The sequence below is a fragment of the Pelodiscus sinensis genome, chromosome 22, assembly GCF_052426305.1.
Source record: "Pelodiscus sinensis isolate ZL-2025 chromosome 22, ASM5242630v1, whole genome shotgun sequence".
Classification (NCBI taxonomy): domain Eukaryota; kingdom Metazoa; phylum Chordata; order Testudines; family Trionychidae; genus Pelodiscus; species Pelodiscus sinensis.
The window spans coordinates 27,535,891-27,561,693 of record NC_143073.1 but is presented as its reverse complement, the minus strand read 5'-3'; the positions used below and the strand labels follow the sequence as shown (position 1 = coordinate 27,561,693).

Sequence of the window (25,803 nt, the reverse complement as noted above, 5' to 3'; positions counted from 1 at the left end):
CCCCCATCGCCCCGCCCGTCCCCTGCTCCTTCCAGCGAGCCCCCCATCGCCCCGCCCGCCCCCTGCTGCTTCCCAGCGAGCCCCCCATCACCCCGCCCGCCCCCTGCTGCTCCCCAGCGAGCCCCCCATCGCCCCGCCCGCCCCCTGCTGCTTCCCAGCGAGCCCCCCATCGCCCCGCCCGCCCCCTGCTGCTCCCCAGCGAGCCGCCTGTGACCGACGGGCACGGGGTTCGCGTCACCCCGAGAAGGGAGGCGCGTCCCGTCCGGCCCCGCCCCGCGGGGGAGGGAGCCGGGTAGGAGACTGGCGGACCGAGGCACCGACCGCCCGCCGCAGCCAGAGGAGCCTCATCTCCCCCCTGGCCTCGGTGAGACGCCGCCGCCTCCCGGGTTCGCTCCCCTGCTCTCGGGGGCCGAAAGGGGCCCAGTGGTTAGAGCAGGGTGGGGGCGGGAGGAGCCAGGACTCCTGGGTTCTGTGCTTGTTCTGGGAGGGGAGCCGTGCCTAGTGGTTAGAACAGGGCGGCATTGAGAGACAGGATTGCTGGGTTCTCTTCCCAGCTCTGGAAGGGGAGTGGGGCCTAGTGGTTAGAACAGGGCGGCATTGAGAGACAGGATTCCTGGGTTCTCTTCCCAGCTCTGGAAGGAGAGTGGGGCCTAGTGGTTAGAACAGGGAGGCATTGGGAGCCAGGATTGCTGGGTTCTCTTCCCAGCTCTGGAAGGGGAGTGGGGCCTAGTGGTTAGAACAGGGCGGCATTGGGAGCCAGGATTGCTGGGTTCTCTTCCCAGTTCTGGAAGGGGAGTGGGGCCTAGTGGTTAGAACAGGGTGGCATTGGGAGCCAGGATTGCTGGGTTCTCTTCCCAGCTCTGGAAGGGGAGTGGGGCCTAGTGGTTAGAACAGGGCGGCATTGGGAGCCAGGATTGCTGGGTTCTCTTCCTGGTGGGGCGGAGGAGCAGTGCTTAGAGCAGGATGAGTGTAGGTGGGTTGGGAGCCAGGACTCCTGAGTTCACTCCCTGGCTCTGGGAGGGGAGCAGTGCCTAGTGGTTAGAGTAGGACCGGGGGCAGAGGGAGCCAGGACTCCTGGCTCTGGAAGGGGTGTGGGGCCTAATGGTTAGGACAGGAGCAGGGCTGGGAGGCAGGACTCCTGCGGTTTGGCCCCTTCATGCCCAGGGGGCTCCCCTGAGGTGTTTCCCGGGAAACCTGCTGGGCTGGGCACCGGGCACCTGCCTCTCCAGCCACATTCCAGCATCTGGTGAGTCAGGGCCAGACGGGTTCCACCGCTGCCGCCCCCACAGCCTGCGCTGGTCCCGCCCCGGGCAGCCAGAGGAGCTGGGCCAGGCCCCAGCGAGGGACTCACAAGAGTCTTCTCTCTCCACAGCCTGTGACCCTCCCGGAGGATGGGGGGGCCTCGTTTCTGGGACACCCCATTTACGGGGCTTCTGTTTGCAGGTGAACCACAGAACAGTGTGTAGGAGGAGCCGGGGGTTGAGGGGCACCGGCAGGGCTGGGGAGCGGGAGCGAGGGGCACCGGCAGGGTCGGGGGGTGCAAGTCAGGAGTGAGGGGCACCAGCAGGGCTGGGAGGTGCAGGGTGGGGATGAGGGGCACCGGCAGGGCCGGGGGGTACGGGGCAGGAGTGAGGGGCACCGGCAGGCCTGGGGGGTGCGGGGAGGAGTGAGGGGCACCGGCAGGGTCGGGGGGTACGGGGCAGGAGTGAGGGGCACCGGCAGGGTCGGGGGTGCGGGGAGGAGTGAGGGGCACCGGCAGGGTCGGGGGGTGCAGGACGGGAGGGAGGGGCGCCGGCAGGGCTGGGAGGTGCAGGGTGGGGGGCACCGGCAGGGCTGGGAGGTGCAGGGTGGGGGGCACCGGCAGGGTCGGGGGGTGGGGGTGGGGGGCGCTGGGAGGTGCAGGGTGGGGGTGGGGGTGGGGGGCACCGTCAGGGCTGGGGGGTGCAGGGTGGGGGTGGGGGTGAGGGGCACCGGCAGGGCTGGGAGGTGCAGGGTGGGGGTGGGGGGCACCGGCAGGGTCGGGGGGTGCAGGGTGGGGGTGGGGGTGAGGGGCACCGGCAGGGCCGGGGGATGCGGGGCAGGAGTGAGGGGCGCCGGGGGGGCTGGGGGCAGGAGCGAGGGCATTTTGACCACCCCTCTGTCTCTCCGGGCCCACGCCGCAGGCTGTCTCCTGTTGTGCCGGGGCCCCTGCTCCGTGGTTTGCCCCTTGGTGGTGCGTGTGGCCCCGGAGGCGCCCGTGGCGGGGCAGAATGTCACTCTCTCCGTGGAGGTCGGCCAGGAGCCGCTGCGGCACTTCGACTGGTACCGCGGGCGGCTGAGCGAAGGCAGCACCCGCATCTTCAGCTACTTCCCAGGGCAGGAGCGACCCCAGCGCAATGGGGTGCAGTTCACAGGCCGCGAGGTCGGCTTCCCCAACGGGTCCTTGCTCCTGCGGAACGCCCAGGCCAACGACAGCGGCACCTACCGGGTTGCCCTGCAGCTGGTGCCGCAGGGCAGCGAGAGGGGCATCGTGGAGCTGCGGGTGAGCGGTGAGTGGCCCTTGGCGGGACGGGCTGAGGAGCAGGGAGGGCAAAGGAGGCAGGATGGGAAGGGAAATGCGGGGGAGGGGGCCTGCGGCCGGGCGGGCTCCTGGGGTGAGGCGACCCCGGGCGCGGCCTGGCAGGACGCTGGGCCCTCTTGCAGCCAGGCAGGAAGCAGGTTGCGTCCTCTGGCATCTTGCAAGAGCGGGAAACACCCGCGATCCTGCGCCAAGCTCCCAGTCGGGGGTTGGCCTCAGTGCGTGGGCAGGGGTAGCCCGAGGCACCCGGCACCCTGGGTCCCCAGCGCTCATGGGCAGGGCCTTGCCATGGCGCCCGGCCGGCCACGTTCATGAGCCAAGCGCTGGCAGCTGCCCCTGTGCGCCGGGTCTGGGCGTGGCGGCCAGAGCCTGGAACCCGCAGCCTGGTGAGGCTCGTGGCCACTGCTTCCATGGGCTGCAGGGCGCGGGGGGCTGGCCAGGCACTTCCATGCGTGAGGCCCAGCAGGCTCTGGGGCTGAGCCGGTGTTCCCTCTAAGACGCGCGCTTGCACGGGCAGCGCCAGGAACACGAGGCGAGCCCCCCTCCTCGGCCGAGTGCCACCTGCCAGCAGAGAGACCCGGAACGGGCCTAGGGCAGGCAGCCGCCGCAGGAGCGCGCCCCACGGGTCCCAGTGCACTGGGGCAGCGGTCTCCAGCGGCGGGAACCTCTCCGAGAACACCCCCGGATCAGCGGCTGAGACCCTCTCATCTCTGGCCGCCTCGCGTGCCTGGAAAACTCCTCCGCCCTCCCCTGTTCTCTGCCCTCCGCCCTCCCCTCTGCACCTCCCCCCGTCCTCCCCTCCGCTCCCCCCCGTCCTCCCCTCCGCTCTCTGCTCCCCCCTGTCCTCCCCTCTGCTCCCCCCCGTCCTCCCCTCCACTCTCTGCTCCCCCCTCTGTCCTCCCCTCTGCTCTCCATCCTTCCCTCTGCTCCCCCCTCCGCCCTCCCCTCTGCACCTCCCCCCGTCCTCCCCTCCGCTCTCTGCTCCCCCCTGTCCTCCCCTCTGCTCCCCCCTCCCCTCTGCACCTCCCCCCGTCCTCCCCTCCGCTCTCTGCTCCCCCCTGTCCTCCCCTCTGCTTCCCCCTCCGCCCTCTGGTCCCGCCCTCTGGCTCTGAGCCCCCTGCCGGCTCCCCCCGTGGCGGGAGCCCCCGACCCGCCAGAGGCGAGCCCCCTGCCGGCTCCCCCCCCCCCCCCGCCCTCTGGTTCTGAGCCCCCTGCCGGCTCCCCCCCCCCCGCCCTCTGGCTCTGAGCCCCCTGCCGGCTCCCCCCGTGGCGGGAGCCCCCGACCCGCCAGAGGCGACCCCCCCCCCCGCCCTCTGGCTCTGAGCCCCCTGCCGGCTCCCCCCGTGGCGGGAGCCCCCGACCCGCCAGAGGCGACCCCCCCCGCCCTCTGGCTCTGAGCCCCCTGCTGGCTCCCCCCGTGGCGGGAGCCCCCCACCCGCCCTCTGGCTCTAAGCCCCCTGCTGGCTCCCCCCGCCCTCTGGCTCTGAGCCCCCTGCTGGCTCCCCCCGTGGCGGGAGCCCCCGACCCGCCAGAGGCGCCCCCGCCGGCCGCTGGAGAGGAAGGTTTCTTGGTTCGTGGAGACGCGGCGCAGGCTCGGTGCTGACGCAGGAGCCGGGGCGGAGCCTCGTCCTCGTGCGGGGGAGGGGCCTGCCCTGGCGGGGCGGGGCGCGGCTGCCCGGCACCCTGGTTCGGACGCGGGACGCCAGCGGAGGCGGTCGATGAAGCGGGATGGAAACCCCCCCGCGCGCCGGTTCGAATCCCCGCTGGTCCGCGCCGGGACGCGGGAGTTCGGACTAAACCCTCGGTCCGAACTAACGTTACCCCAGAGCAGACACCCCCCACGCCACACCCAGCGCCCGCAGCAGCTTCCCTCTGCCCGGGCAGGGACGCCCCCAGCCCCATGGGAGCAGGCGCGGGCGGGTCTCGGGGGCAGTGCCGCTGCTGGGTGCACGGTGGCCCCGTCCGAACAGGCGGCCAAGCTGCACGAGACAAACCCCTCTGCTCAAGGATGGAAGGGAGGCCCGTCCCCTGATCCTCGGCCCCCAGCCCCCGGCCCCTGATCCCCGTCCCCCAGCCCCCGACCCCCGGCTCCTGATCCTCGGCCCCCACCCCCAGCCCCCGACCCCCGGCTCCTGATCCTCGGCCCCCAGCCCCCGGCCCCTGATCCCCGTCCCCCAGCCCCCGACCCCCGGCTCCTGATCCTCGGCCCCCACCCCCAGCCCCCGACCCCCGGCTCCTGATCCTCGGCCCCCAGCCCCCGGCCCCTGATCCCCGTCCCCCAGCTCCTGATCCTCGGCCCCCAGCCCCCGACCCCCGGCCCCTGATCCCCGGCCCCCAGCCCCCGACCCCCGGCTCCTGATCCTCGGCCCCCCGGCCCCTGATCCCCGGCCCCCAGCCCCCGACCCCCGGCTCCTGATCCTCGGCCCCCAGCCCCCGGCCCCTGATCCCCGGCCCCTGATCCCCGTCCCCCAGCCCCCGACCCCCGGCTCCTGATCCCCGTCCCCCAGCCTCCGGCCCCTGATCCCCGGCCCCCGACTCCCGGCTCCTGATCCCCGTCCCCCAGCCTCCGGCCCCTGATCCCCGGCCCCCGGCTCCTGATCCCCAGCCCCCGACCCCCGGCTCCTGATCCCCGGCCCCCAGCCCCTGGCCGGCCCTGTGCCGCTCGCACTCGGAGCCCCTTGCAGAGCCTCAGCTCCAGGGGCGGCTCGGTTGCAGACCAGCAGCCCCAGCCTGGGGCATCGGGCGCCTTTCCCTGGAGCAGGGCTGTGGCCCAGGCAGCGGTAGCGGGTCCGCTCTGCACCCAGGCCCAGTGCTCAGCCGCCAGAGACGAATGGGGGCCGGGCCCAGCCACTCCCCTGCTGCGAGCCACGGGGGCCAGCGAGCTGCCTGGCTCTCCTGGGGTAGACCCATAGAGCACTAGGCCTGGCAGGGACCTCGAGAGCCAGCGAGTCCAGGCCCCGGCCCCCATGGCAGGACCCAGCACCGACTAGACCAGCCCTGAGAGACATTTATCCAACCTGCTCCTGAACATCCCCAGAGACGGGGATTCCACAGCCTCCCTGGGCAACTTATCCCAGGGTTTGACCCCCCTGACAGGCAGGAACTTTTCCCTAATGTCCAACCTAAACCTCCCTGGCTGCAGTTTAAGCCCATTGCTGCCCCATTCCTGCCAGGGACTGCCTCAGAGCCCCCCAGCCCCACTGGTACCCTATGGCCCCCCATTCCTGCCAGGGACTGCCTCAGAGCCCCCCAAGCCCCACTGGTACCTTATGCCCCCCCCCATTCCTGCCAGGGACTGCCTCAGAGCCCCTCAGCCCCACTGGTACCTTATGGCCCCTCCATTCCTGCCAGGGACTGCCTCAGAGCCCCCCAAGCCCCACTGGTACCTTATGCCCCCCCATTCCTGCCAGGGACTGCCTCAGAGCCCCCCAGCACCACTGGTACCCTATGCCCCCCCATTCCTGCCAGGGACTGCCTCAGAGCCCCCCAGCACCACTGGTACCCTATGACCCCCATTCCTGCCAGGGACTGCCTCAGAGCCCCCCAAGCCCCACTGGTACCTTATGCCCCCCCATTCCTGCCAGGGACTGCCTCAGAGCCCCCCAGCACCACTGGTACCCTATGCCCCCCCATTCCTGCCAGGGACTGCCTCAGAGCCCCCCAGCACCACTGGTACCCTATGCCCCCCCATTCCTGCCAGGGACTGCCTCAGAGCCCCCCAGCACCACTGGTACCCTATGCCCCCCCATTCCTGCCAGGGACTGCCTCAGAGCCCCCCAGCCCCACTGGTACCTTATGCCCCCCCCATTCCTGCCAGGGACTGCCTCAGAGCCCCCCAAGCCCCACTGGTACCTTATGCCCCCCCCCATTCCTGCCAGGGACTGCCTCAGAGCCCCCCAGCACCACTGGTACCCTATGCCCCCCCATTCCTGCCAGGGACTGCCTCAGAGCCCCCTCAATGCCACAGGTACCATATGGCCCCCCCATTCCTGCCAGGGACTGCCTCAGAGTCCTCCCCCCCCCCCCAAGGTACCCATCCCGCTCTCCATCCCCTCATGGCTCTCTCGAGACTCCCAATATCTCCATAGACTGCCCCAGGGACCCCAACCTTTCAACCTCCAGGGGATCCAGCGTGTGACCCTCCCCCAACCACACTAGCCCCCCACAGCTCCTAGCCCAGGACTCAGAGGCCCTCCATCACCCCCCACATCTGACCCAAGACCCAGCGTCCCGCTAACCACTCCCAATGTCTCTTCCTTGCAGCCCCGGCGAGCACCCTGGGCCCGCAGACACCGCCGGGCCCAGGCACGCCGCCCCCCCCAGCGTCGGCAGCTCCCAGCACCCCACAGATCCTGGGCTGGGTCGTGGCAGGGGTTGTGGTCGGCGTTTTGCTGACGGTCGCTCTTGGGGCTGCGCTCATTTACCACCTTGTCCTGCGGCGCTCAGACCTGGCCCTGGGGTGAGCAGGGCACAGCACGCCGGGGGGCAGTAAGGACCGGGGGGCAGTGGGGCTGGCTGGTCAGAACAGTAAGGGCCGGGGGGGAGTGGGGCTGGCTGGTCAGAGCAGTAAGGGCCGGGGGGGAGTGGGGCTGGCTGGTCAGAGCAGTAAGGGCCGGGGGGGAGTGGGGCTGGCTGGTCAGAGCAGTAAGGGCCGGGGGGGCAGTGGGGCTGGCTGGTCAGAGCAGTAAGGGCCGGGGGGGCAGTGGGGCTGGCTGGTCAGAGCAGTATGGGCCGGGGGGCAGTGGGGCTGGCTGGTCAGAGCAGTAAGGGCCAGAGGGGCAGTGGGGCTGGCTGGTCAGAGCAGTAAGGGCCGGAGGGGCAGTGGGGCTGGCTGGTCAGAGCAGTAAGGGCCGGGGGGGCAGTGGGGCTGGCTGGTCAGAGCAGTAAGGGCCGGGGGGCAGTGGGGCTGGCTGGTCAGAGCAGTAAGGGCCGGAGGGGCAGTGGGGCTGGCTGGTCAGAGCAGTAAGGGCCGGGGGGGCAGTGGGGCTGGCTGGTCAGAGCAGTAAGGGCCGGGGGGGCAGTGGGGCTGGCTGGTCAGAGCAGTAAGGGCCGGGGGGGCAGTGGGGCTGGCTGGTCAGAGCAGTAAGGGCCGGGGGGGCAGTGGGGCTGGCTGGTCAGAGCAGTAAGGGCTGGGGGGGCAGTGGGGCTGGCTGGTCGGAGCAGTAAGGGCCGGGGGGGCAGTGGGGCTGGCGGGTTGGAGCAGTAAGGGCCGGAGGGGCAGTGGGGCTGGCGGGTTGGAGCAGTAAGGGCCGGGGGGGCAGTGGGGCTGGCTGGTTGGAGCAGTAAGGGCCGGAGGGGCAGTGGGGCTGGCGGGTTGGAGCAGTAAGGGCTGGGGGGGCAGTGGGGCTGGCTGGTCAGAGCAGTAAGGGCCGGGGGGGCAGTGGGGCTGGCTGGTCAGAGCAGTAAGGGCCGGGGGGGCAGTGGGGCTGGCTGGTTGGAGCAGTAAGGGCCGGGGGGGCAGTGGGGCTGGCGGGTTGGAGCAGTAAGGGCCGGAGGGGCAGTGGGGCTGGCTGGTTGGAGCAGTAAGGGCCGGGGGGGCAGTGGGGCTGGCTGGTCGGAGCAGTAAGGGCTGGGGGGGCAGTGGGGCTGGCTGGTCAGAGCAGTAAGGGCCGGGGGGGCAGTGGGGCTGGCTGGTCAGAGCAGTAAGGGCCGGGGGGGCAGTGGGGCTGGCTGGTTGGAGCAGTAAGGGCCGGGGGGGCAGTGGGGCTGGTGGGTTGGAGCAGTAAGGGCCGGAGGGGCAGTGGGGCTGGCTGGTTGGAGCAGTAAGGGCCGGGGGGGCAGTGGGGCTGGCTGGTTGGAGCAGTAAGGGCCGGGGGGGCAGTGGGGCTGGCGGGTTGGAGCAGTAAGGGCTGGGGGGGCAGTGGGGCTGGCTGGTCAGAGCAGTAAGGGCCGGGGGGGCAGTGGGGCTGGCGGGTTGGAGCAGTAAGGGCCGGAGGGGCAGTGGGGCTGGTGGGTTGGAGCAGTAAGGGCCGGAGGGGCAGTGGGGCTGGCTGGTTGGAGCAGTAAGGGCCGGGGGGGCAGTGGGGCTGGCTGGTTGGAGCAGTAAGGGCCGGGGGGGCAGTGGGGCTGGCGGGTTGGAGCAGTAAGGGCTGGGGGGGCAGTGGGGCTGGCTGGTCAGAGCAGTAAGGGCCGGGGGGGCAGTGGGGCTGGCGGGTTGGAGCAGTAAGGGCCGGAGGGGCAGTGGGGCTGGCGGGTTGGAGCAGTAAGGGCTGGGGGGGCAGTGGGGCTGGCTGGTTGGAGCAGTAAGGGCCGGGGGGGCAGTGGGGCTGGCTGGTTGGAGCAGTAAGGGCTGGGGGGGCAGTGGGGCTGGCTGGTCAGAGCAGTAAGGGCCGGGGGGGCAGTGGGGCTAGTGGGTCGGAGCAGTAAGGGCCGGGGGGCAGTGGGGCTGGCTGGTCAGAGCTGTAAGGGCCGGGGGGGAGTGGGGCTGGCTGGTCAGAGCAGTAAGGGCCGGGGGGGCAGTGGGGCTGGCTGGTCAGAGCAGTAAGGGCCGGGGTCCAGACCCCTGGGTTCTCAGCTGTGTGTGGGGCAGGCTGGTGTGGGGTAGAAGTGGGGCTGGGCCCGGACTCCTGGGTTCTGTCAGCTGTGTGTGGGGCAGGCTGGTGTGGGGTAGAAGTGGGGCTGGGCCCGGACTCCTGGGTTCTCTCAGCTGTGTGTGGGGCAGGCTGGTGTGGGGTAGAAGTGGGGCTGGGCCCGGACTCCTGGGTTCTCTCAGCTGTGTGTGGGGCAGGCTGGTGTGGGGTAGAAGTGGGGCTGGGCCCGGACTCCTGGGTTCTCTCAGCTGTGTGTGGGGCTGGCTGGTGTGGGGTAGAAGTGGGGCTGGGCCCGGACTCCTGGGTTCTCTCAGCTGTGTGTGGGGCTGGCTGGTGTGGGTAGAAGTGGGGCTGGGCCCAGACCCCTGGGTTCTCTCAGCTGTGTGTGGGGCAGGCTGGTGTGGGTAGAAGTGGGGCTGGGCCCGGACTCCTGGGTTCTCTCAGCTGTGTGTGGGGCAGGCTGGTGTGGGGTAGAAGTGGGGCTGGGCCCGGACTCCTGGGTTCTCTCAGCTGTGTGTGGGGCAGGCTGGTGTGGGGTAGAAGTGGGGCTGGGCCCGGACTCCTGGGTTCTCTCAGCTGTGTGTGGGGCAGGCTGGTGTGGGTAGAAGTGGGGCTGGGCCCGGACCCCTGGGTTCTCTCAGCTGTGTGTGGGGCAGGCTGGTGTGGGTAGAAGTGGGGCTGGGCCCGGACCCCTGGGTTCTCTCAGCTGTGTGTGGGGCAGGCTGGTGTGGGTAGAAGTGGGGCTGGGCCCGGACCCCTGGGTTCTCTCAGCTGTGTGTGGGGCTGGCTGGTGTGGGTAGAAGTGGGGCTGGGCCCGGACCCCTGGGTTCTCTCAGCTGTGTGTGGGGCAGGCTGGTGTGGGTAGAAGTGGGGCTGGGCCCGGACTCCTGGGTTCTCTCAGCTGTGTGTGGGGCAGGCTGGTGTGGGTAGAAGTGGGGCTGGGCCCGGACTCCTGGGTTCTCTCAGCTGTGTGTGGGGCTGGCTGGTGTGGGGTAGAAGTGGGGCTGGGCCCGGACCCCTGGGTTCTCTCAGCTGTGTGTGGGGCTGGCTGGTGTGGGGTAGAAGTGGGGCTGGGCCCGGACTCCTGGGTTCTCTCAGCTGTGTGTGGGGCTGGCTGGTGTGGGGTAGAAGTGGGGCTGGGCCCGGACCCCTGGGTTCTCTCAGCTGTGTGTGGGGCTGGCTGGTGTGGGTAGAAGTGGGGCTGGGCCCGGACTCCTGGGTTCTCTCAGCTGTGTGTGGGGCTGGCTGGTGTGGGGTAGAAGTGGGGCTGGGCCCGGACCCCTGGGTTCTCTCAGCTGTGTGTGGGGCAGGCTGGTGTGGGTAGAAGTGGGGCTGGGCCCGGACCCCTGGGTTCTCAGCTGTGTGTGGGGCAGGCTGGTGTGGGGTAGAAGTGGGGCTGGGCCCGGACTCCTGGGTTCTCTCAGCTGTGTGTGGGGCAGGCTGGTGTCGGGTAGAAGTGGGGCTGGGCCCGGACTCCTGGGTTCTCTCAGCTGTGTGTGGGGCAGGCTGGTGTGGGGTAGAAGTGGGGCTGGGCCCGGACCCCTGGGTTCTCAGCTGTGTGTGGGGCAGGCTGGTGTGGGTAGAAGTGGGGCTGGGCCCGGACTCCTGGGTTCTCTCAGCTGTGTGTGGGGCAGGCTGGTGTGGGTAGAAGTGGGGCTGGGCCCGGACCCCTGGGTTCTCAGCTGTGTGTGGGGCAGGCTGGTGTGGGTAGAAGTGGGGCTGGGCCCGGACTCCTGGGTTCTCTCAGCTGTGTGTGGGGCTGGCTGGTGTGGGTAGAAGTGGGGCTGGGCCCGGACCCCTGGGTTCTCAGCTGTGTGTGGGGCAGGCTGGTGTGGGTAGAAGTGGGGCTGGGCCCGGACTCCTGGGTTCTCTCAGCTGTGTGTGGGGCAGGCTGGTGTGGGGTAGAAGTGGGGCTGGGCCCGGACTCCTGGGTTCTCTCAGCTGTGTGTGGGGCAGGCTGGTATGGGGTAGAAGTGGGGCTGGGCCCGGACTCCTGGGTTCTCTCAGCTGTGTGTGGGGCAGGCTGGTGTGGGTAGAAGTGGGGCTGGGCCCGGACTCCTGGGTTCTCTCAGCTGTGTGTGGGGCTGGCTGGTGTGGGGTAGAAGTGGGGCTGGGCCCGGACTCCAGGGTTCTCTCAGCTGTGTGTGGGGCTGGCTGGTGTGGGGTAGGAGTGGGGCTGGGCCCGGACTCCTGGGTTCTTTTCTCCTGGTGATGGGGCCCGTGTCGTGTTTAGCTCCGCAGGGAAGCCGGATCCCAGAGGGAAGAAACCCCCCAGGTCAGCCAGGGGTGAGTCTCAGCCCCCCTGGGGGGTGGGGGCCGGGCCGAGTGCCCAGACTCCTGGCTTCCATCTCCCCTTCTCTCCCCAGATGACACGGAGCCGATTTACGAGGTGATGGAGTCGCCGCTGGAGCTGCCCCAGCCTGAGGGGAGAAGGGGCAGCTCCGAGCCCCAAGTGCCCCCGGTGAGTAAGGCAGGGCCAGCCCCTGCCCCAGCCCCGATGGGCACCAGGTACCCCTCTCCCCAGCCCCCACAGAGCCTGTGGGTCGGAGCCTCTCCCCGGGGCTTGTCCCCTTGCCAGAGGGAGGGTCCCCTGCAGGTTATAACGATCTCTCCCGTCTGTCTGTCTGTCTTGCAGTCCATCCCTGCGCCCCCCCGGCCAGACCCCAACTACACGGTAAGCGCCTCCAGCCGAGCCTGGGGGGCAGGCCCGTGTGTCTGGGACCCTCTCGCGCCGGCCTGCCCCTAACGGCCCCTCTCCCGGCAGGAGCTGCTGCAGCGAGCCGAGTCTGTCTACACACAGATGCAGAGGTGACGTCTGGCGCCCCGTTGTGACGTGCCTGGAGCGCAGACCCCCCCACGGAGAAGTGCCTGGGGGCGCCCAGGCTGCGGGGAACCCCCCACGGAGAATTGCCTGGGGGTGCCCAGGCTGCAGGGAACCCCCCACAGAGAATTGCCTGGGGGTGCCCAGGCTGCGGGGAACCCCCCACGGAGAATTGCCTGGGGGCGCCCAGGCTGCGGGGAACCCCCCACGGAGAATTGCCTGGGGGTGCCCAGCCTGCGGGGAACCCCCCATAGAGAATTGCCTGGGGGCGCCCAGGCTGCGGGGAACCCCCCATAGAGAATTGTCTGGGGGTGCCCAGGCTGCAGGGAACCCCCCACGGAGAATTGCCTGGGGGCGCCCAGGCTGCGGGGAACCCCCCACGGAGAATTGCCTGGGAGTGCCCAGGCTGCGGGGAACCCCCCACGGAGAATTGCCTGGGGGCGCCCAGGCTGCGGGGAACCCCCCATGGAGAATTGCCTGGGGGCGCCCAGGCTGCGGGGAACCCCCCATAGAGAATTACCTGGGGGTGCCCAGGCTGCAGGGAACCCCCCATAGAGAATTGTCTGGGGGTGCCCGGGCTGCGGGGAACCCCCATAGAGAATTGTCTGGGGGCGCTCAGGCTGCGGGGAACCCCCCATAGAGAATTGCCTGGGGGTGCCCAGGCTGTGGGGAACCCCCCATGGAGAATTGCCTGGGGGTGCCCAGGCTGCGGGGAACCCCCCATGGAGAATTACCTGGGGGTGCCCAGGCTGCGGGGAACCCCCCGTAGAGAATTGTCTGGGGGTGCCCAGGCTGCGGGGAACCCCCACGGAGAATTGCCGGGGGGCGCCCAGGCTGCGGGGAACCCCCCGTAGAGAATTGCCTGGGGGTGCCCAGGCTGCGGGGAACCCCCCACGGAGAAGTGCCTGGGGGCGCCCAGGCTGCGGGGAACCCCCCACGGAGAATTGCCTGGGGGCGCCCAGGCTGCGGGGAACCCCCCACGGAGAATTGCCTGGGGGTGCCCAGGCTGCGGGGAACCCCCCATAGAGAATTGCCTGGGGGTGCCCAGGCTGCGGGGAACCCCCCACGGAGAATTGCCTGGGGGTGCCCAGGCTGCGGGGAACCCCCCACGGAGAATTGCCTGGGGGCGCCCAGGCTGCGGGGAACCCCCCATAGAGAATTGCCTGGGGGTGCCCAGCCTGCGGGGAACCCCCCACGGAGAATTGCCTGGGGGCGCCCAGGCTGCGGGGAACCCCCCACGGAGAATTGCCTGGGAGCTTTGGGGACCCTCCTTATGGGGAATGGCCTGGAGGGTGTTTCCTCCACCAAGGGAATCCCCCCTCCCCCCACTGAGCTCGCAAGCTGGATCCTCATTCCGGGGATTAAAATACCGCGGGCTTCATTTGCATGTTCCCGGGCGCCGCCATTTTTAAATGCCCGTAGTTCGAACTCCCTGCCCGCGGCTCCACGCGGCACGGACTGGGTACGACGTTACTCCTCCTGGCTGCTCCCCCCCAGGCCAGGATCCAGGCCCCGGGACTGGTCCTTCTGCAGCTGGGCCTCCGTTGCTTTCCCCTCTCTCTGCACAGCCCCACAAGGCTGCCTTCAGGAGTCGGGCGCAGGCCATCGCCCCGCCGATCCCTGGGGCGCAGACTCACCGGCCGATGCTGCAGCGCCCCACGACTCCCAGGAACCGCTTCGCTCTGCCTCCCGCACGTCTGGCTCTTTCTAGCCCCTTCCTTCTTCTGCGCCCTGTCACTCGCCGCTGGGAGCTCCATCCACGGGCTGCAGCGCATCCCACCGCTGACACCAGTGTGATGGCGCGTCGGGGTCCCCCAAACCCTGCGCCCCGTCACTCACTGCTGGAAGCTCCATCCACGGGCTGCAGCGCATCCCACCGCTGACACCAGTGTGACGGCGCGTCGGGGTCCCCCAAACCCTGCACCCCGTCACTCACTGCTGGAAGCTCCATCCACGGGGTGCAGCGCATCCCACCGCTGACACCAGTGTGACGGCGCGTCGGGGTCCCCCAAACCCTGCGCCCCGTCACTCACTGCTGGAAGCTCCATCCACGGGCTGCAGCGCATCCCACCGCTGACACCAGTGTGATGGCGCGTCGGGGTCCCCCAAACCCTGCGCCCCGTCACTCACTGCTGGAAGCTCCATCCACGGGCTGCAGCGCATCCCACCGCTGACACCAGTGTGACGGCGCGTCGGGGTCCCCCCAAACCCTGCACCCCGTCACTCACTGCTGGAAGCGCCATCCACGGGGTGCAGCGCATCCCACCGCTGACACCAGTGTGATGGCGCTTCGGGGTCCCCCCAAACCCTGCACCCCGTCTGCAGCAAGAACAGGCTCCGCCAGCCATTAGAACGGGGGGGAGGGGGACTATTGCTGCTCCAGGATGCAGCGCAGCACAGGAGTGGGGGGCTGGCAGCCTCAGCCCCCTTGGGCCAGGGGGACACAGGACCCGGAACCCCCAGCACTCAGCTCAGTCTCTTCTCTCCATGTTTGCCCAGCCAGCCTGCCCCTTCTCCAAACCACAGAGCACCCCTCCCCCAGGCAGCCCCCCTCCCTTGTTCACACCCCTCCCCCGGCCAGCTGAGAAACGTTGGCTGGTCTTTGGCTAAGTGCTGGTGGTCAGGGCGCCCGGCTGGGCCGTGCTACAGGCACCGGCCAGTAGGGGGACCCCCAGCCCGCACAGCGACCAGTGACTGCCCGGCAGGGGCCCAGGGCCACAGGACTGCAGAACCCCCCTCCCGTCCCCCCTTGTTACCTGCCCAGGCTGGGCCGGGTGTCTGGGCCGGTGCACGCGTGTGAGTCAGTGGGCGTCACGCAGCACGGCGCAGCCAGGCGGGAACGCCGGGGCACAGGGCAGACGCCCCCCACGTCACAGCTCCCCCCGGACAGCGCACTGAGGGGATGGGGGCAGCGTCGGGGGGCACAGGGCAGACGCCCCCCACCTCACAGCTCCCCCCCGGACAGCGCACTGAGGGGATGGGGGGCAGCGTCGGGGGGCACAGGGCAGACGCCCCCCACCTCACAGCTCCCCCCCGGACAGCGCACTGAGGGGATGGGGGGCAGCGTCGGGGGGCACAGGGCAGACGCCCCCCACGTCACAGCTCCTCCCCGGACAGCGCACTGAGGGGATGGGGGGCAGCGTCGGGGGGCACAGGGCAGACGCCCCCCACGTCACAGCTCCCCCCCGGACAGCGCACTGAGGGGATGGGGGGCAGCGTCGGGGGGCACAGGGCAGACGCCCCCCACGTCACAGCTCCCCCCCGGACAGCACACTGAGGGGATGGGGGGCAGCGTCGGGGGGCACAGGGCAGACGCCCCCCACGTCACAGCTCCCCCCCGGACAGCGCACTGAGGGGATGGGGGGCAGCGTCGGGGGGCACAGGGGAGACGCCCCCCACCTCACAGCTCCCCCCCAGACAGCGCACTGAGGGGATGGGGGGCAGCGTCGGGGGGCACAGGGGAGACGCCCCCCACGTCACAGCTCCCCCCCGGACAGCGCACTGAGGGGATGGGGGCAGCGTCGGGGGGCACAGGGCAGACGCTCCCCACGTCACAGCTCCGCCCCGGACAGCGCACTGAGGGGATGGGGGCAGCGTCGGGGGGCACAGGGCAGACGCTCCCCACGTCACAGCTCCGCCCCGGACAGCGCACTGAGGGGATGGGGGGCAGCGTCGGGGGGCACAGGGCAGACGCTCCCCACGTCACAGCTCCGCCCCGGACAGCACACTGAGGGGATGGGGGCAGCGTCGGGGACCCCGTGTGCAGGCGGGAACGCCGGGGCACAGGGCAGACGCCCCCCCCCACCTCACAGCTCCCCCCCCGGACAGCGCACTGAGGGGATGGGGGGCAGCGTCGGGGGGCACAGGGCAGACGCCCCCCCCCCCACCTCACAGCTCCCCCCCGGACAGCGCACTGAGGGGATGGGGGCAGCGTCGGGGGGCACAGGGCAGACGCCCCCCACCTCACAGCTCCCCCCCGGACAGCGCACTGAGGGGATGGGGGCAGCGTCGGGGGGCACAGGGCAGACGCCCCCCACGTCACAGCTCCCCCCCGGACAGCGCACTGAGGGGATGGGGGCAGCGTCGGGGGGCACAGGGCAGACGCCCCCCACGTCACAGCTCCCCCCCGGACAGCGCACTGAGGGGATGGGGGGCAGCGTCGGGGACCCCGTGTGCAGGCGGGAACGCCGGGGCACAGGGCAGACGCCCCCCCCCCACCTCACAGCTCCCCCCCCGGACAGCGCACTGAGGGGATGGGGGGCAGCGTCGGGGACCCCGTGTGCAGGCGGGAACGCCGGGGCACAGGGCAGACGCCCCCCACCTCACAGCTCCCCCCCCGGACAGCGCACTGAGGGGATGGGGGCAGCGTCGGGGGGCACAGGGCAGACGCCCCCCACCTCACAGCTCCCCCCCCCGGACAGCGCACTGAGGGGATGGGGGGCAGCGTCGGGGACCTCGTGTGCAGGCGGGACTCTCCGCCGGCCAGTAGAAGCACAGATTCAGCATTGCCAGAGGAGCCAGGGCAGAGCCTTAGACCTCGTGGGGGGAGGGGTTCACCTGCCCCTGCCCCCCCCCCCGTACTGGACTTAGTCTGCTCCCTTCATGCGTCCCCCCAGCCAAGACTGCCCAGCCCCCAGGCCCTGCCCCCAGCCAGGTGCCGTCTCCCCCCTGGGAAGAGCCTTGTTACCAGCTCAGGCTGGGCCTGGGGGTCTGGGCCGGTGCACACGTGGAGTCAGTGGGGATCCCAGCCCAGCGCAGCCAGGTGGGGACACCAGGTCACAGAGCAGACAGCCTCCCACTACGTCACAGGGTCAATGCAGGGAGCCCCCAGAACCCATACACAGCCCCCTCCCCCGGTGTGCCCCCCCACTCCAGGATCTCAGACTCCCTGGCCCCCTGCTGGTGAGGGGCTGGATTTCACTCAGGGCTGAGCTGAGACCCAGCAAATTCATGTCACCCAGGGCCCTTGCAGGGGCAGTGGTGGGCAGGGCAGGTTCTGGTGGGTGCTGGGGAGCCCAGGGATCCCCCCGCACCTGGTACAGCTCAACCCCAACCCCCTGTCACAGCTGGCGCCCCCAGGGAGAGCCGGAGCCGGGAGGGGCAGGTTGGGGGGTGGGGTGCAGAACCCCCATCTCAGGAGAGGGCACCGGGCACCGTCTGCCAGGGGAAGGGGGAGGCCAGGGAGTCACAGGGCACCTCAGGGTGTCTGTGTTGGGGCCAGTTCCCCGTGACCCGGCCGGGCTCAGCCGGTGTCAAATGGAAGCGTCTAAGCCAGCAGGCAGTGGCAGCCAGAGAAATAGTGCCCGGGTGTAACGAGGTCGTACGGAGTCTAAACAATGAGCTGAGTGAACTTAGAGCAGAGCTTCTCAACCAGCAGTTCGAGTACCTTTGGGGGGGGTGTCTGCTCTGTGCCCCGGGGCCCTGCGCTGGGAGGGGAGATTCCCACGGACTCCCCCAAATGTGGATTCACCAGACACCCTGGCGCAGCCTCCCCGGGGGAGACAAAGGGGGGGGAGACCAGCACCGGGCTGGGAGAGAGTTTGAGTTTCTGGCTGGGATCATGGGGGAGGCAGCCTAGGCAAGGGGCTGGGGTTTAGGGGCCCAGGCTCCCCCATCTCCAGGGGGCTGAGGCGTCCTAGGCCCTGGAACCAGATTCCATCTGTGCAGTGTCCGGGAGAAGCAGTAAACTCCCTCTGCTCTACTGGCTGGGGGGGTCTGTTCGTGCCATGACGGGGGTGCAGGAGGCGGGGGACCCCGACGCGCCGTCACCGTATTCCAGAGACGTCTGGGGCCACCAAACCACAACTGAAATTTGAAGAAAACTGAATTTTTGTTTTAATTTTACGGAGTTTTGTTATTTTTGTGCTTCTTACACCCAGGAGTGTCATCGCCCGCCCCGTTGCCATTAAGTTGTTTAAACAAATGTCTTGCAATTGTAGAAAAAATGTCTTGGTCTGAAAACTGGAGGTCCTGGGGAAGACATAATTTTTGTGAAAAGGGGAACTTTATAAAAACAAGGTTGAGCGACACTGGCCTAGAGGGGCGTGTGTGCAAGGAGGGTTTGATAGAACAGGCCTCAGAAACTGGGTGGAAAAGGACGATCGAGACACCGTGATCCCAGGGTTCGCCATAGAGCGGGCGGGGGAGGGGCGCCGTACGTGACAGAAAACGTGGAACCAAATGAAGTGAAAATCTGCAATGAGCCAAACTGTCCCCTCGGCCCAGTGGGCAGGAGTTCCACAGGCCCTGCTAGCGCCCCGAGCCACTGTGCAATGCTGAGGAGCTGAGAGAGGCACCACGCGCCCACGCTCAGTCCTAGTGGGGATTTGAGCTCTCCCCTCGCTGCTGGGACACGGCCCTCAGGGCGGGAGGCAGACACACCATTTCGTGACACGTTAACTGAGGGCGTCTTGGCGCGGCTGCTTGTGGAGCCCAGCAGGGGAGAGGCAATTCCTGATTTAGTCCCAAGTTCACGAGGAGTAACGGTAATTCAGAATAGGCACCCTAGTCCGAACTACCTAGTTCGAGTCCCGTGTAGCCGCGCTACACGGGGTTCGAACCAGCGGGGTTTTAAAAATGGCGGCTCCCCACTTATGCAAATGAAGCCCGGGAAATTCAAATCCCGGGCTTCATTTGCAAGCGCGGTATGCATACATTACCCCGCTAGTTCGAACTAGAAGGGTAGTGTAGACAGACCCTGACTTCGGTTCGTCTCTAAGGTGCCCCAGGACTCGTCGCCGCTTTTACAGAATCAGACTCACACGGCTCCCCTCTGATCCTGTCGGTTTTGATAGCACCAGGGATGTGGCCGTGTTAGTCTGGTCTAGCTGAAACAAAAGCCAGGACTAGGCAGCGGTTTCTTGCCATTTCAACCAGCCTGGGCATTGTCCCAGCGCCCTCACTGCCTGCATCCTGCTTCAAAGAGGCTTCAACACGAGACTTCAAAGAGAAGCCTCTGAACTGTCATTCACACGTTACAAATGGGGCTTAACAAAGATGCTAACTATCTCCCCATTACAAAGACAGCTCCCCCATTGTCTCCTCTACTGCCATTACCGCAGACACTAAGGGTATGTCTACGCTGCAAAGGTAATGTGGAATAACAGCCCTTTTTCGAATTAACGGTAATAGCATCTACACGGCAAACTGCTATTTTGAATTCAGTTCGAAATAGTGGAGCCCTGATTTCGAATTTGGGAAACCTCATTCTACAAGGAGTAACGCCAAACTGGAAAGAGCTATTTGGAATTAAGTGCTGTGCAGAAATAGGGGGCCTCCAGCCCTTCCCAGGGAGCCCTGGTGGCCACTCTGGGCACAACCAGGAAACCTTCCTCTCCTCTCCCCCAACCCCGGAGCCATTAAAGGGGTAGACCCTGGCCACAGTGCCTGTGCCAGCTCCAAGCCTGCCAGCCCAGAGCCAGCAGTGGCCACCACGGCCCCTGACCCAGAGGCCCCAAAGCATGAGCCAGCAAGTCACTGGCAGCCAGCCCTCCACCGCTCCCCAGGAGCAGTCTGCCAGCTCCCAGGAGCCTGACGGGCTGGAGAAGGCGGGCGCCTTCCTGGTCCAGGGTGGAGATCATGAACCTTCTTCAGGTTTGGGGGGATGCCCCCAACATCCATGATCTCCGCACTAGATAGAGGAATGCAGCCGTCTGTGGCAGGAGAGCTGCCAGCCTGGCCACCAAAGGCCACATGCGAACCCAGGAGCAGGTTAGCATGAAAGTCAGGTTCGTCCAGCGCGACCCCCAACCCTGAGCCCTGAGCTTCCCCTCCCCCTTCTTCCCCTTGCTTCCCCTTCCAGCTCCCTCCTCCCTTCTCCCACCCTCTCTCTTCCCCTCCCCCACCTCCTTTTCCCAGTCTCCCCAGAGGTTCATCCCCCCCCCCCTCAGTTTAGTTCAATAAACCTAGTTTCTATTTTTGAATATACCTGTCTTTTACTTGACATCAGGAAGGGGGCTAGCGAGGGGTAAGTGGAAGGACGTGAGGGAGGAATGGGGCACGCGCCCCCGGTGGGGAGGACCAGGGTGGCTCCGAGGGTTCCTTGGGGTGGACGCTCTCCCGCAGGGCCTCCTGGATCCTGACAGCCCCCCGATGGATCCCTGGATGGCAGCCTGCAGCAAGTGCAGCCGGGCTGATGACAACGACCCCACGAGATGCACTGGCGTGTCCAGGGGCAGCTCTGGCTCCATGTGGCCGAGTGCTGTGGTGTCCCGAGTGCGGGCACTCAGGGCACTCCAAGACAGGACTGCTTTGCTGTCCCTCATCGAGGTAGACAAGCAAGCGGGGAACCCTGAGGACTGTCTGTCCGGGGTGGGGGTAGGGCCCCTTTAAGCACAGAGCTCAGTTAGCCTCAGGCAGCAGCCCCACACACTAAGTCCCAACCTGATGCCCTGCCGGCACTGGTTCTGGCAGCCTTAACCTCGGTTCAGGGTCCACTCAGTGTGGACGCGCTATTTCGAAATAGTTTTGGTGTATAGATGCGTTATTTGGAATTAGCTTAATTCGAATTAACTATTTTGTTAAGTTAATTGGAAACAGCGCTGTAGTGTAGACATTCCCTAACCGCCCCCCTCTGTTGTAAAATCCGATTTTTCTACTTTATACGTGTTCACTTATCTTTGTTTGTACCCTTTGGTATATATGGTCAGGCCAATTTTCTTCCACTATTTGCTCTGAGGAAGTGGGCCTGGCCCACGAAAGCTCATCACCTAATAAACCATCTTGTGAGTCTCTGACGTGCTGCATGGTCCTGTCTCTTGTTTTATCATTTTTGAATCTCCTTTGGCACCTAAATGGTCCAAGGGCCCCACTGGCTGTTTAGCGGCTTCCTGCTGCTGATGGGCTGTTCCTCGTCAGGCCTTTGGCTGCATGTTCTTCACACGCCTGTTTGGCAATTTGACAGAGTTCATGCTCCTTTTTGTTTTCCTCACTAACATTTGACTTCTGCTTTTTGAGAGTTGTCTTTCTATGTGTCTCACGGCTTCTTTTACCGGCTGCTAAGCCACGGTGGCACGTTTTTGCTTCTCTTCTCTGTGTTTCTAAGTTGCGGGATACATTTAACTTGGGCCTCTATGACGGTGCCTTTGAAGAGTGTCCGTGCAGCTTGCAGGGAGTCTCCTTTTCTCACTGTGCCTTTTAATGTCTGTTCAACGCCCTCCTCACCTGTGTCGTTCCCCTTTCTGGAATCCAGAGCCACCGCGCTGGGCTGCTGAGGTGTTTTTCCCACGCCAGGGATGTTCACTTGTATCCCAAGAGACGGTGTGTCTGCCTCCCGCCCTGAGGGCCGTGTCCCGGCAGCGAGGGGAGAGCTCAAATCCCCACTAGGACTGAGCGTGGGCGCGTGGTGCCTCTCTCAGCTCCTCAGCATTGCACAGTGGCTCGGGCTGCTAGCAGGGCCTGTGGAACTCCTGCCCACTGGCCCGAGGGGACAGTTTGGCTCATTGCAGATTTTCACTTCATTTGGTTCCATGTTTTCTGTCACGTACGGCGCCCCTCCCCCGCCAGCCGGGCCTGTTCCGCTCTATGGCGAACCCTGGGATCACGGGGCCCCCGGAGCCGGCTCTAGGTCCCCCAGATCCTTGTTTCCATGGGTGGGAGCGCATTACACTTGGGCACTTTTTCCCCCTCAGCCACTTCCCGATGGGTTAGACTGGGGGGGGCACACACTGGGGAGGGGGCTGTGTACCGGTTGTGGGGGGCTCCCTGCCCCCCCGTGTTCTTGTGTCTTCAGCATCCCCCTGCCTGCCCAGCCTTGACAGCCCCCTCTTCCCCAGTGTCCCTGGCACCCCCCCATGCTAGTATCTCATCCCCCCCACCTCCTGCCCCCCAGCCCTGCCAGCCCCCTTCTGTGTCCCCCCCTTCATCTCTGCCCGGGGTCCCGGCTGCCAGCCCGAGGGCGCGCTGAGCTACCTGGGGGGGTGTCCGTGCAGAGCTGGGTGGTGCTGTCCCGGGGGGGGGCACTGAGGGCTCTGCCCGGGCACTGAGGGGCACCGGCCTGGCTGGGGAGTGGGGCCAGGCAGCCGCCTCACAACTGCCTGGTCAGCGAGCTCTGGGGCACGGCCCGGTGCTGGGGGAGGGGTCTGTGCTGGGGGGCCGGGGTGTTATGGATGCCCAGGTGGTGCCCACGCTTGGCCCCTATGGTCCTGGGGAAACCCCCCAGAGCCACGGCCCCTTCTCGGGGGGGCCCCCCAGAGCATTCTTTGCGTGCGACCTGCCCAGGGCTTTTACTACAAATGTCTCTGGAGCAGTGTTTCCCAATTTTATTTGGCCAAGGAACCCTTTTCCGCTTTTCAGAATTTCAAGGAACCCCTAGGTTTGTCAAAAAAACAAACCAGGTATGACAGGCTCAGATTTGGGGGCTGGTGGTGCAGGAGTGTTATGATGCTGCAGTGAGATGGGAGTTTGAACCCAATTGGGGGCTTGTTGGCCAGACTTCATTTTTAAATAAAATATTCTGTCAAACTCAAAAGGTTTAGCATTGTCTTTGTGAGGAACCTGTTTTGAGTCAAGGGTCACTGACCCACAGAAAAGTCAGTTGGGGCCACACAAGTGAGATGCAAAAAACCCAACAATCCTCCAGAAATCCCCAAGCCTCACTGATGTGGTCCCAAATGTGCTGGTGGGGGCAGGGGACAGAGTGCTAGTGGGTGCTGGGGCTGGGGCGAGGGTGCTGCTGGGTGGAAGGATGCTGGCTCAGGTGGCAGGGTGCTGGCGCAAGGTGCTGGGACAGGCAGGTAGCAGGGTGCTGGGGTCAGGGACATGGTTCTGCTGGGCACTAGGGTGACTGGCAGGGTCCTGGGGCCAGGGACAGGAAGGGGACTTGGGTAGGGGTTGGACCTCCCTGATCTGGCACCCTCTGGACCTGCCCTGGTTCCAGATGAGGGATTTTTGGACCAGGGGAGGTCATGTCAGGGCTCTTGGTCCCCCCCCTTCCCCACTAGGCTTCTTTGCACCTCTATCCCCTGCAACCCAACTGATCTGCCCACCCCTGCTGGTTCCCTGCACCTCCCCCAAAACCATCCCCCACAACCCAAGGGAGTGCAGCACCAGTTCCGTGCAGCCCCTCCCAGCCCAGCTGAGCTGCCCGTCTGTTCTGTATGCCCTCCCCCATCCACCTCAGCCCAGCTGAGCCCTGCACTGGTTCCCTGCATGCCTCCCCCACAGCACGGCTGAGCCCCGTTTCCCTGCACCTCCCCCAAGCCCCACAAAACTGCTGAGCCAAGCGCCGATTCCCTGCCCCTCCCTCCCCTTGAGTCTAGCCCCGGTTCCCAGCACCTCCTTCCTCCTGCAGCCAAACTGAACTCTGAGCTCCACCCCCCCCCCCATAGCCCAGCCCAGCTCCCCAGACCTCCCCACTCTGCAACCCAGCTGAGCCCCGTTTCCCTGCACCTCCCCCAAGCCCCACAAAACTGCTGAGCCAAGAGCCGATTCCCTGTCTCTCCCTCCCCTTGAGTCTAGCCCCCGTTCCCAGCACCTCCCTCCTCCTGCAGTCAAACTGAACTCTGAGCTCCACCCCCCCCACCCCATAGCCCAGCCCCCCAGACCTCCCCACTCTGCAACCCAGCTGAGCTCAATTTCCCTGCACCTTCCCCTAAACCATGCAGACATGCTGAGCCAGTGCTGATTCCCTGCCCTCCTCCCTCCCCTTGGCTGTGTCTACACTGGCACGAGATTGCGTCAAAGGGGCCGCTCTTGCACCAAAACCTGCTGCCTGTCTACACTGATCGCGTGTTCTCGCACAAGTGCACTGACGTTCTCCTGTGTGAAATCAGGGCTTCTTGCACCAGAACTCTGACGCTCCCGCTCAGGAATGAGCCCTTTGCACAACTGTTCTTGCGCAAGACGCCAGTGTGGCCAGGCAACAGGAATTTCTTGCCCGTGAAAGCCCGATGGTTAAAATGGCCATCGGCACGTTCTTGGGCAAGAGAGCGTCCACACGGCCATAGATGCTCTTGTGCAAAGCACAGCTCGCACGTTCTGAGTTCATGGGGCTTGTCTGGACGTGCCACTGTGACACCCAAGTTATTAATAAATATTTGTAAAACTTTACCTTTTCCCTCTGCTGCCAGGTCTCCTCCCCTTGTTCCATCAGCTCCCCTGGTGCCTGCTGCCCCCCCGACTCCTCACCCTCCTCTGCTGTCCTGACTCCTGCCCTTCTCACTGCCCTCAGCCCTCCTGTGACCTGCCCCCCCAGCCCTTCTCTCCTCCTGTGCCCACTCCTCCAGTAGCCCCACTCTGATCATGTGAGCGACCCCTCCTCATCCCCTCTCCTAACACCTCCCTCTACACACCTGCCCTGCCTCTCTCCTCTGGTGCTGGTCCCTCCCCTGCAGGTGTCTGCCCTTCTGCTTCTCCCCAGAATCCCCTGGCACCTGCACCTTCCCTTAGCCCTGCACCCTCCTGGTGCCTCCCCCTTCCCTCACTGCCCCTGCCCCCTTTGCCCTCTTTTTCCCTGATGTCCACCCTCTGCCCCCATTCACCTCATACCCCTGTGCCCTCACATGACTTGCTCCATCCCGGCCTTCCTCATGCCCACCCCTTCTTTCAAGCCTTCGCCCAGCACCATCCCCCCTCTCGCCCCCAATGTCCTTACCCTCTCCTCTCCCAGCATCACCCTGTCCCCCCTCCCACTGACACCTCCCCTCCTGCCTTTTTCCTCATTGTCTGCACTTGACCCCTGGTAGAGTCTCTCCTCCACCCTGTCCCTTTGGTGCCTTCCCCTCTCTTCCCCCTCTCCCTCCGCACAAGCCCCTTCCTCTCCCAGCCCTTCCCCTTCCCTCTGCCTCCGCACAAGCTCCTTCCCCTCCCAGCCCTTCCCCTTCCCTCTGCCTCCACACAAGCCCCTTCCCCTCCCAGCCCTTCCCCTTCCCTCTGCCTCCGCACAAGCCCCTTCCCCTCCCAGCCCTTCCCCTTCCCTCTGCCTCCGCACAAGCCCCTTCCCCTCCCAGCCCTTCCCCTTCCCTCTGCCTCCGCACAAGCCCCTTCCCCTCCCAGCCCTTCCCCCTCCCTCTGCCTCCGCACAAGCCCCTTCCCCTCCCAGCCCTTCCCCCTCCCTCTGCCTCCGCACAAGCCCCTTCCCCTCCCAGCCCTTCCCCCTCCCTCTGCCTCTGCCTCCGCACAAGCCCCTTCCCCTCCCAGCCCTTCCCCCTCCCTCTGCCTCCGCACAAGCCCCTTCCCCTCCCAGCCCTTCCCCCTCCCTCTGCCTCCGCACAAGCCCCTTCCCCTCCCAGCCCTTCCCCTTCCCTCTGCCTCCGCACAAGCCCCTTCCCCTCCCAGCCCTTCCCCTTCCCTCTGCCTCCGCACAAGCCCCTTCCCCTCCCAGCCCTTCCCCTTCCCTTCCCCTCCCAGCCCCTCCCCCCCCCACAAGCCCCTTCCCCTCCCAGCCCTTCCCCTTCCCTCTGCCTCCGCACAAGCCCCTTCCCCTCCCAGCCCTTCCCCTTCCCTCTGCCTCCGCACAAGCCCCTTCCCCTCCCAGCCCTTCCCCTTCCCTCTGCCTCCGCACAAGCCCCTTCCCCTCCCAGCCCTTCCCCTTCCCTCTGCCTCCGCACAAGCCCCTTCCCCTCCCAGCCCTTCCCCTCCCCTCTGCCTCCGCACAAGCCCCTTCCCCTCCCAGCCCTTCCCCCCTCCCCTCTGCCTCCGCACAAGCCCCTTCCCCTCCCAGCCCTTCCCCTTCCCTCTGCCTCCGCACAAGCCCCTTCCCCTCCCAGCCCTCCCCCCCTCCCCCTTCCCCCCAGCCCTTCCCCTCCCCTCCCTGCCCTGCCTCCCTCCCCCTCCCCACAAGCCCCTTCCCCTCCCAGCCCTTCCCCTCCCCTCTGCCTCCGCACAAGCCCCTTCCCCTCCCAGCCCTTCCCCTCCCCTCTGCCTCCGCACAAGCCCCTTCCCCTCCCAGCCCTTCC

At 67.0% G+C, this 25,803-nt stretch overlaps 1 protein-coding gene across 2 annotated transcripts; it reads left to right on the top strand.

Moving 5' to 3' along the window:
• Nucleotides 1-149: 149 nt before the first annotated feature.
• Nucleotides 150-21,128, top strand: CEACAM19 (CEA cell adhesion molecule 19). Of its 2 annotated transcripts, none has more exons than XM_075916222.2 (8): nucleotides 150-364; nucleotides 1,373-1,443; nucleotides 2,163-2,528; nucleotides 6,821-7,016; nucleotides 11,321-11,373; nucleotides 11,454-11,548; nucleotides 11,723-11,761; nucleotides 11,852-21,128. In XM_075916222.2, exons 2-8 carry the CDS (start codon nucleotides 1,392-1,394, stop codon nucleotides 11,897-11,899), a joined length of 849 nt encoding a protein of 282 aa, XP_075772337.1. In that variant the 5' UTR covers nucleotides 150-364; nucleotides 1,373-1,391; the 3' UTR covers nucleotides 11,900-21,128. The 2 variants fall into 2 exon arrangements, with proteins under 2 accessions (XP_075772337.1, XP_075772339.1); XM_075916224.2 differs by lacking the exon at nucleotides 150-364 and adding an exon at nucleotides 384-1,246.
• The last annotated feature ends 4,675 nt before the right edge of the window (nucleotides 21,129-25,803 follow it).

What these genes read in the sequence shown, in the direction of transcription:
- CEACAM19 (XM_075916222.2), top strand. Translation starts at nt 1,392, where the DNA reads ATGGGGGGGCCTCGTTTCTGGGACACCCCATTTACGGGGCTTCTGTTT. An exon ending in CGTGGAGCTGCGGGTGAGCG is followed by an intron (nt 2,529 to 6,820) that starts GTGAGTGGCCCT and finishes TCTTCCTTGCAG; the next exon opens with CCCCGGCGAGCACCCTGGGC. An exon ending in ACCCCCCAGGTCAGCCAGGG is followed by an intron (nt 11,374 to 11,453) that starts GTGAGTCTCAGC and finishes TTCTCTCCCCAG; the next exon opens with ATGACACGGAGCCGATTTAC.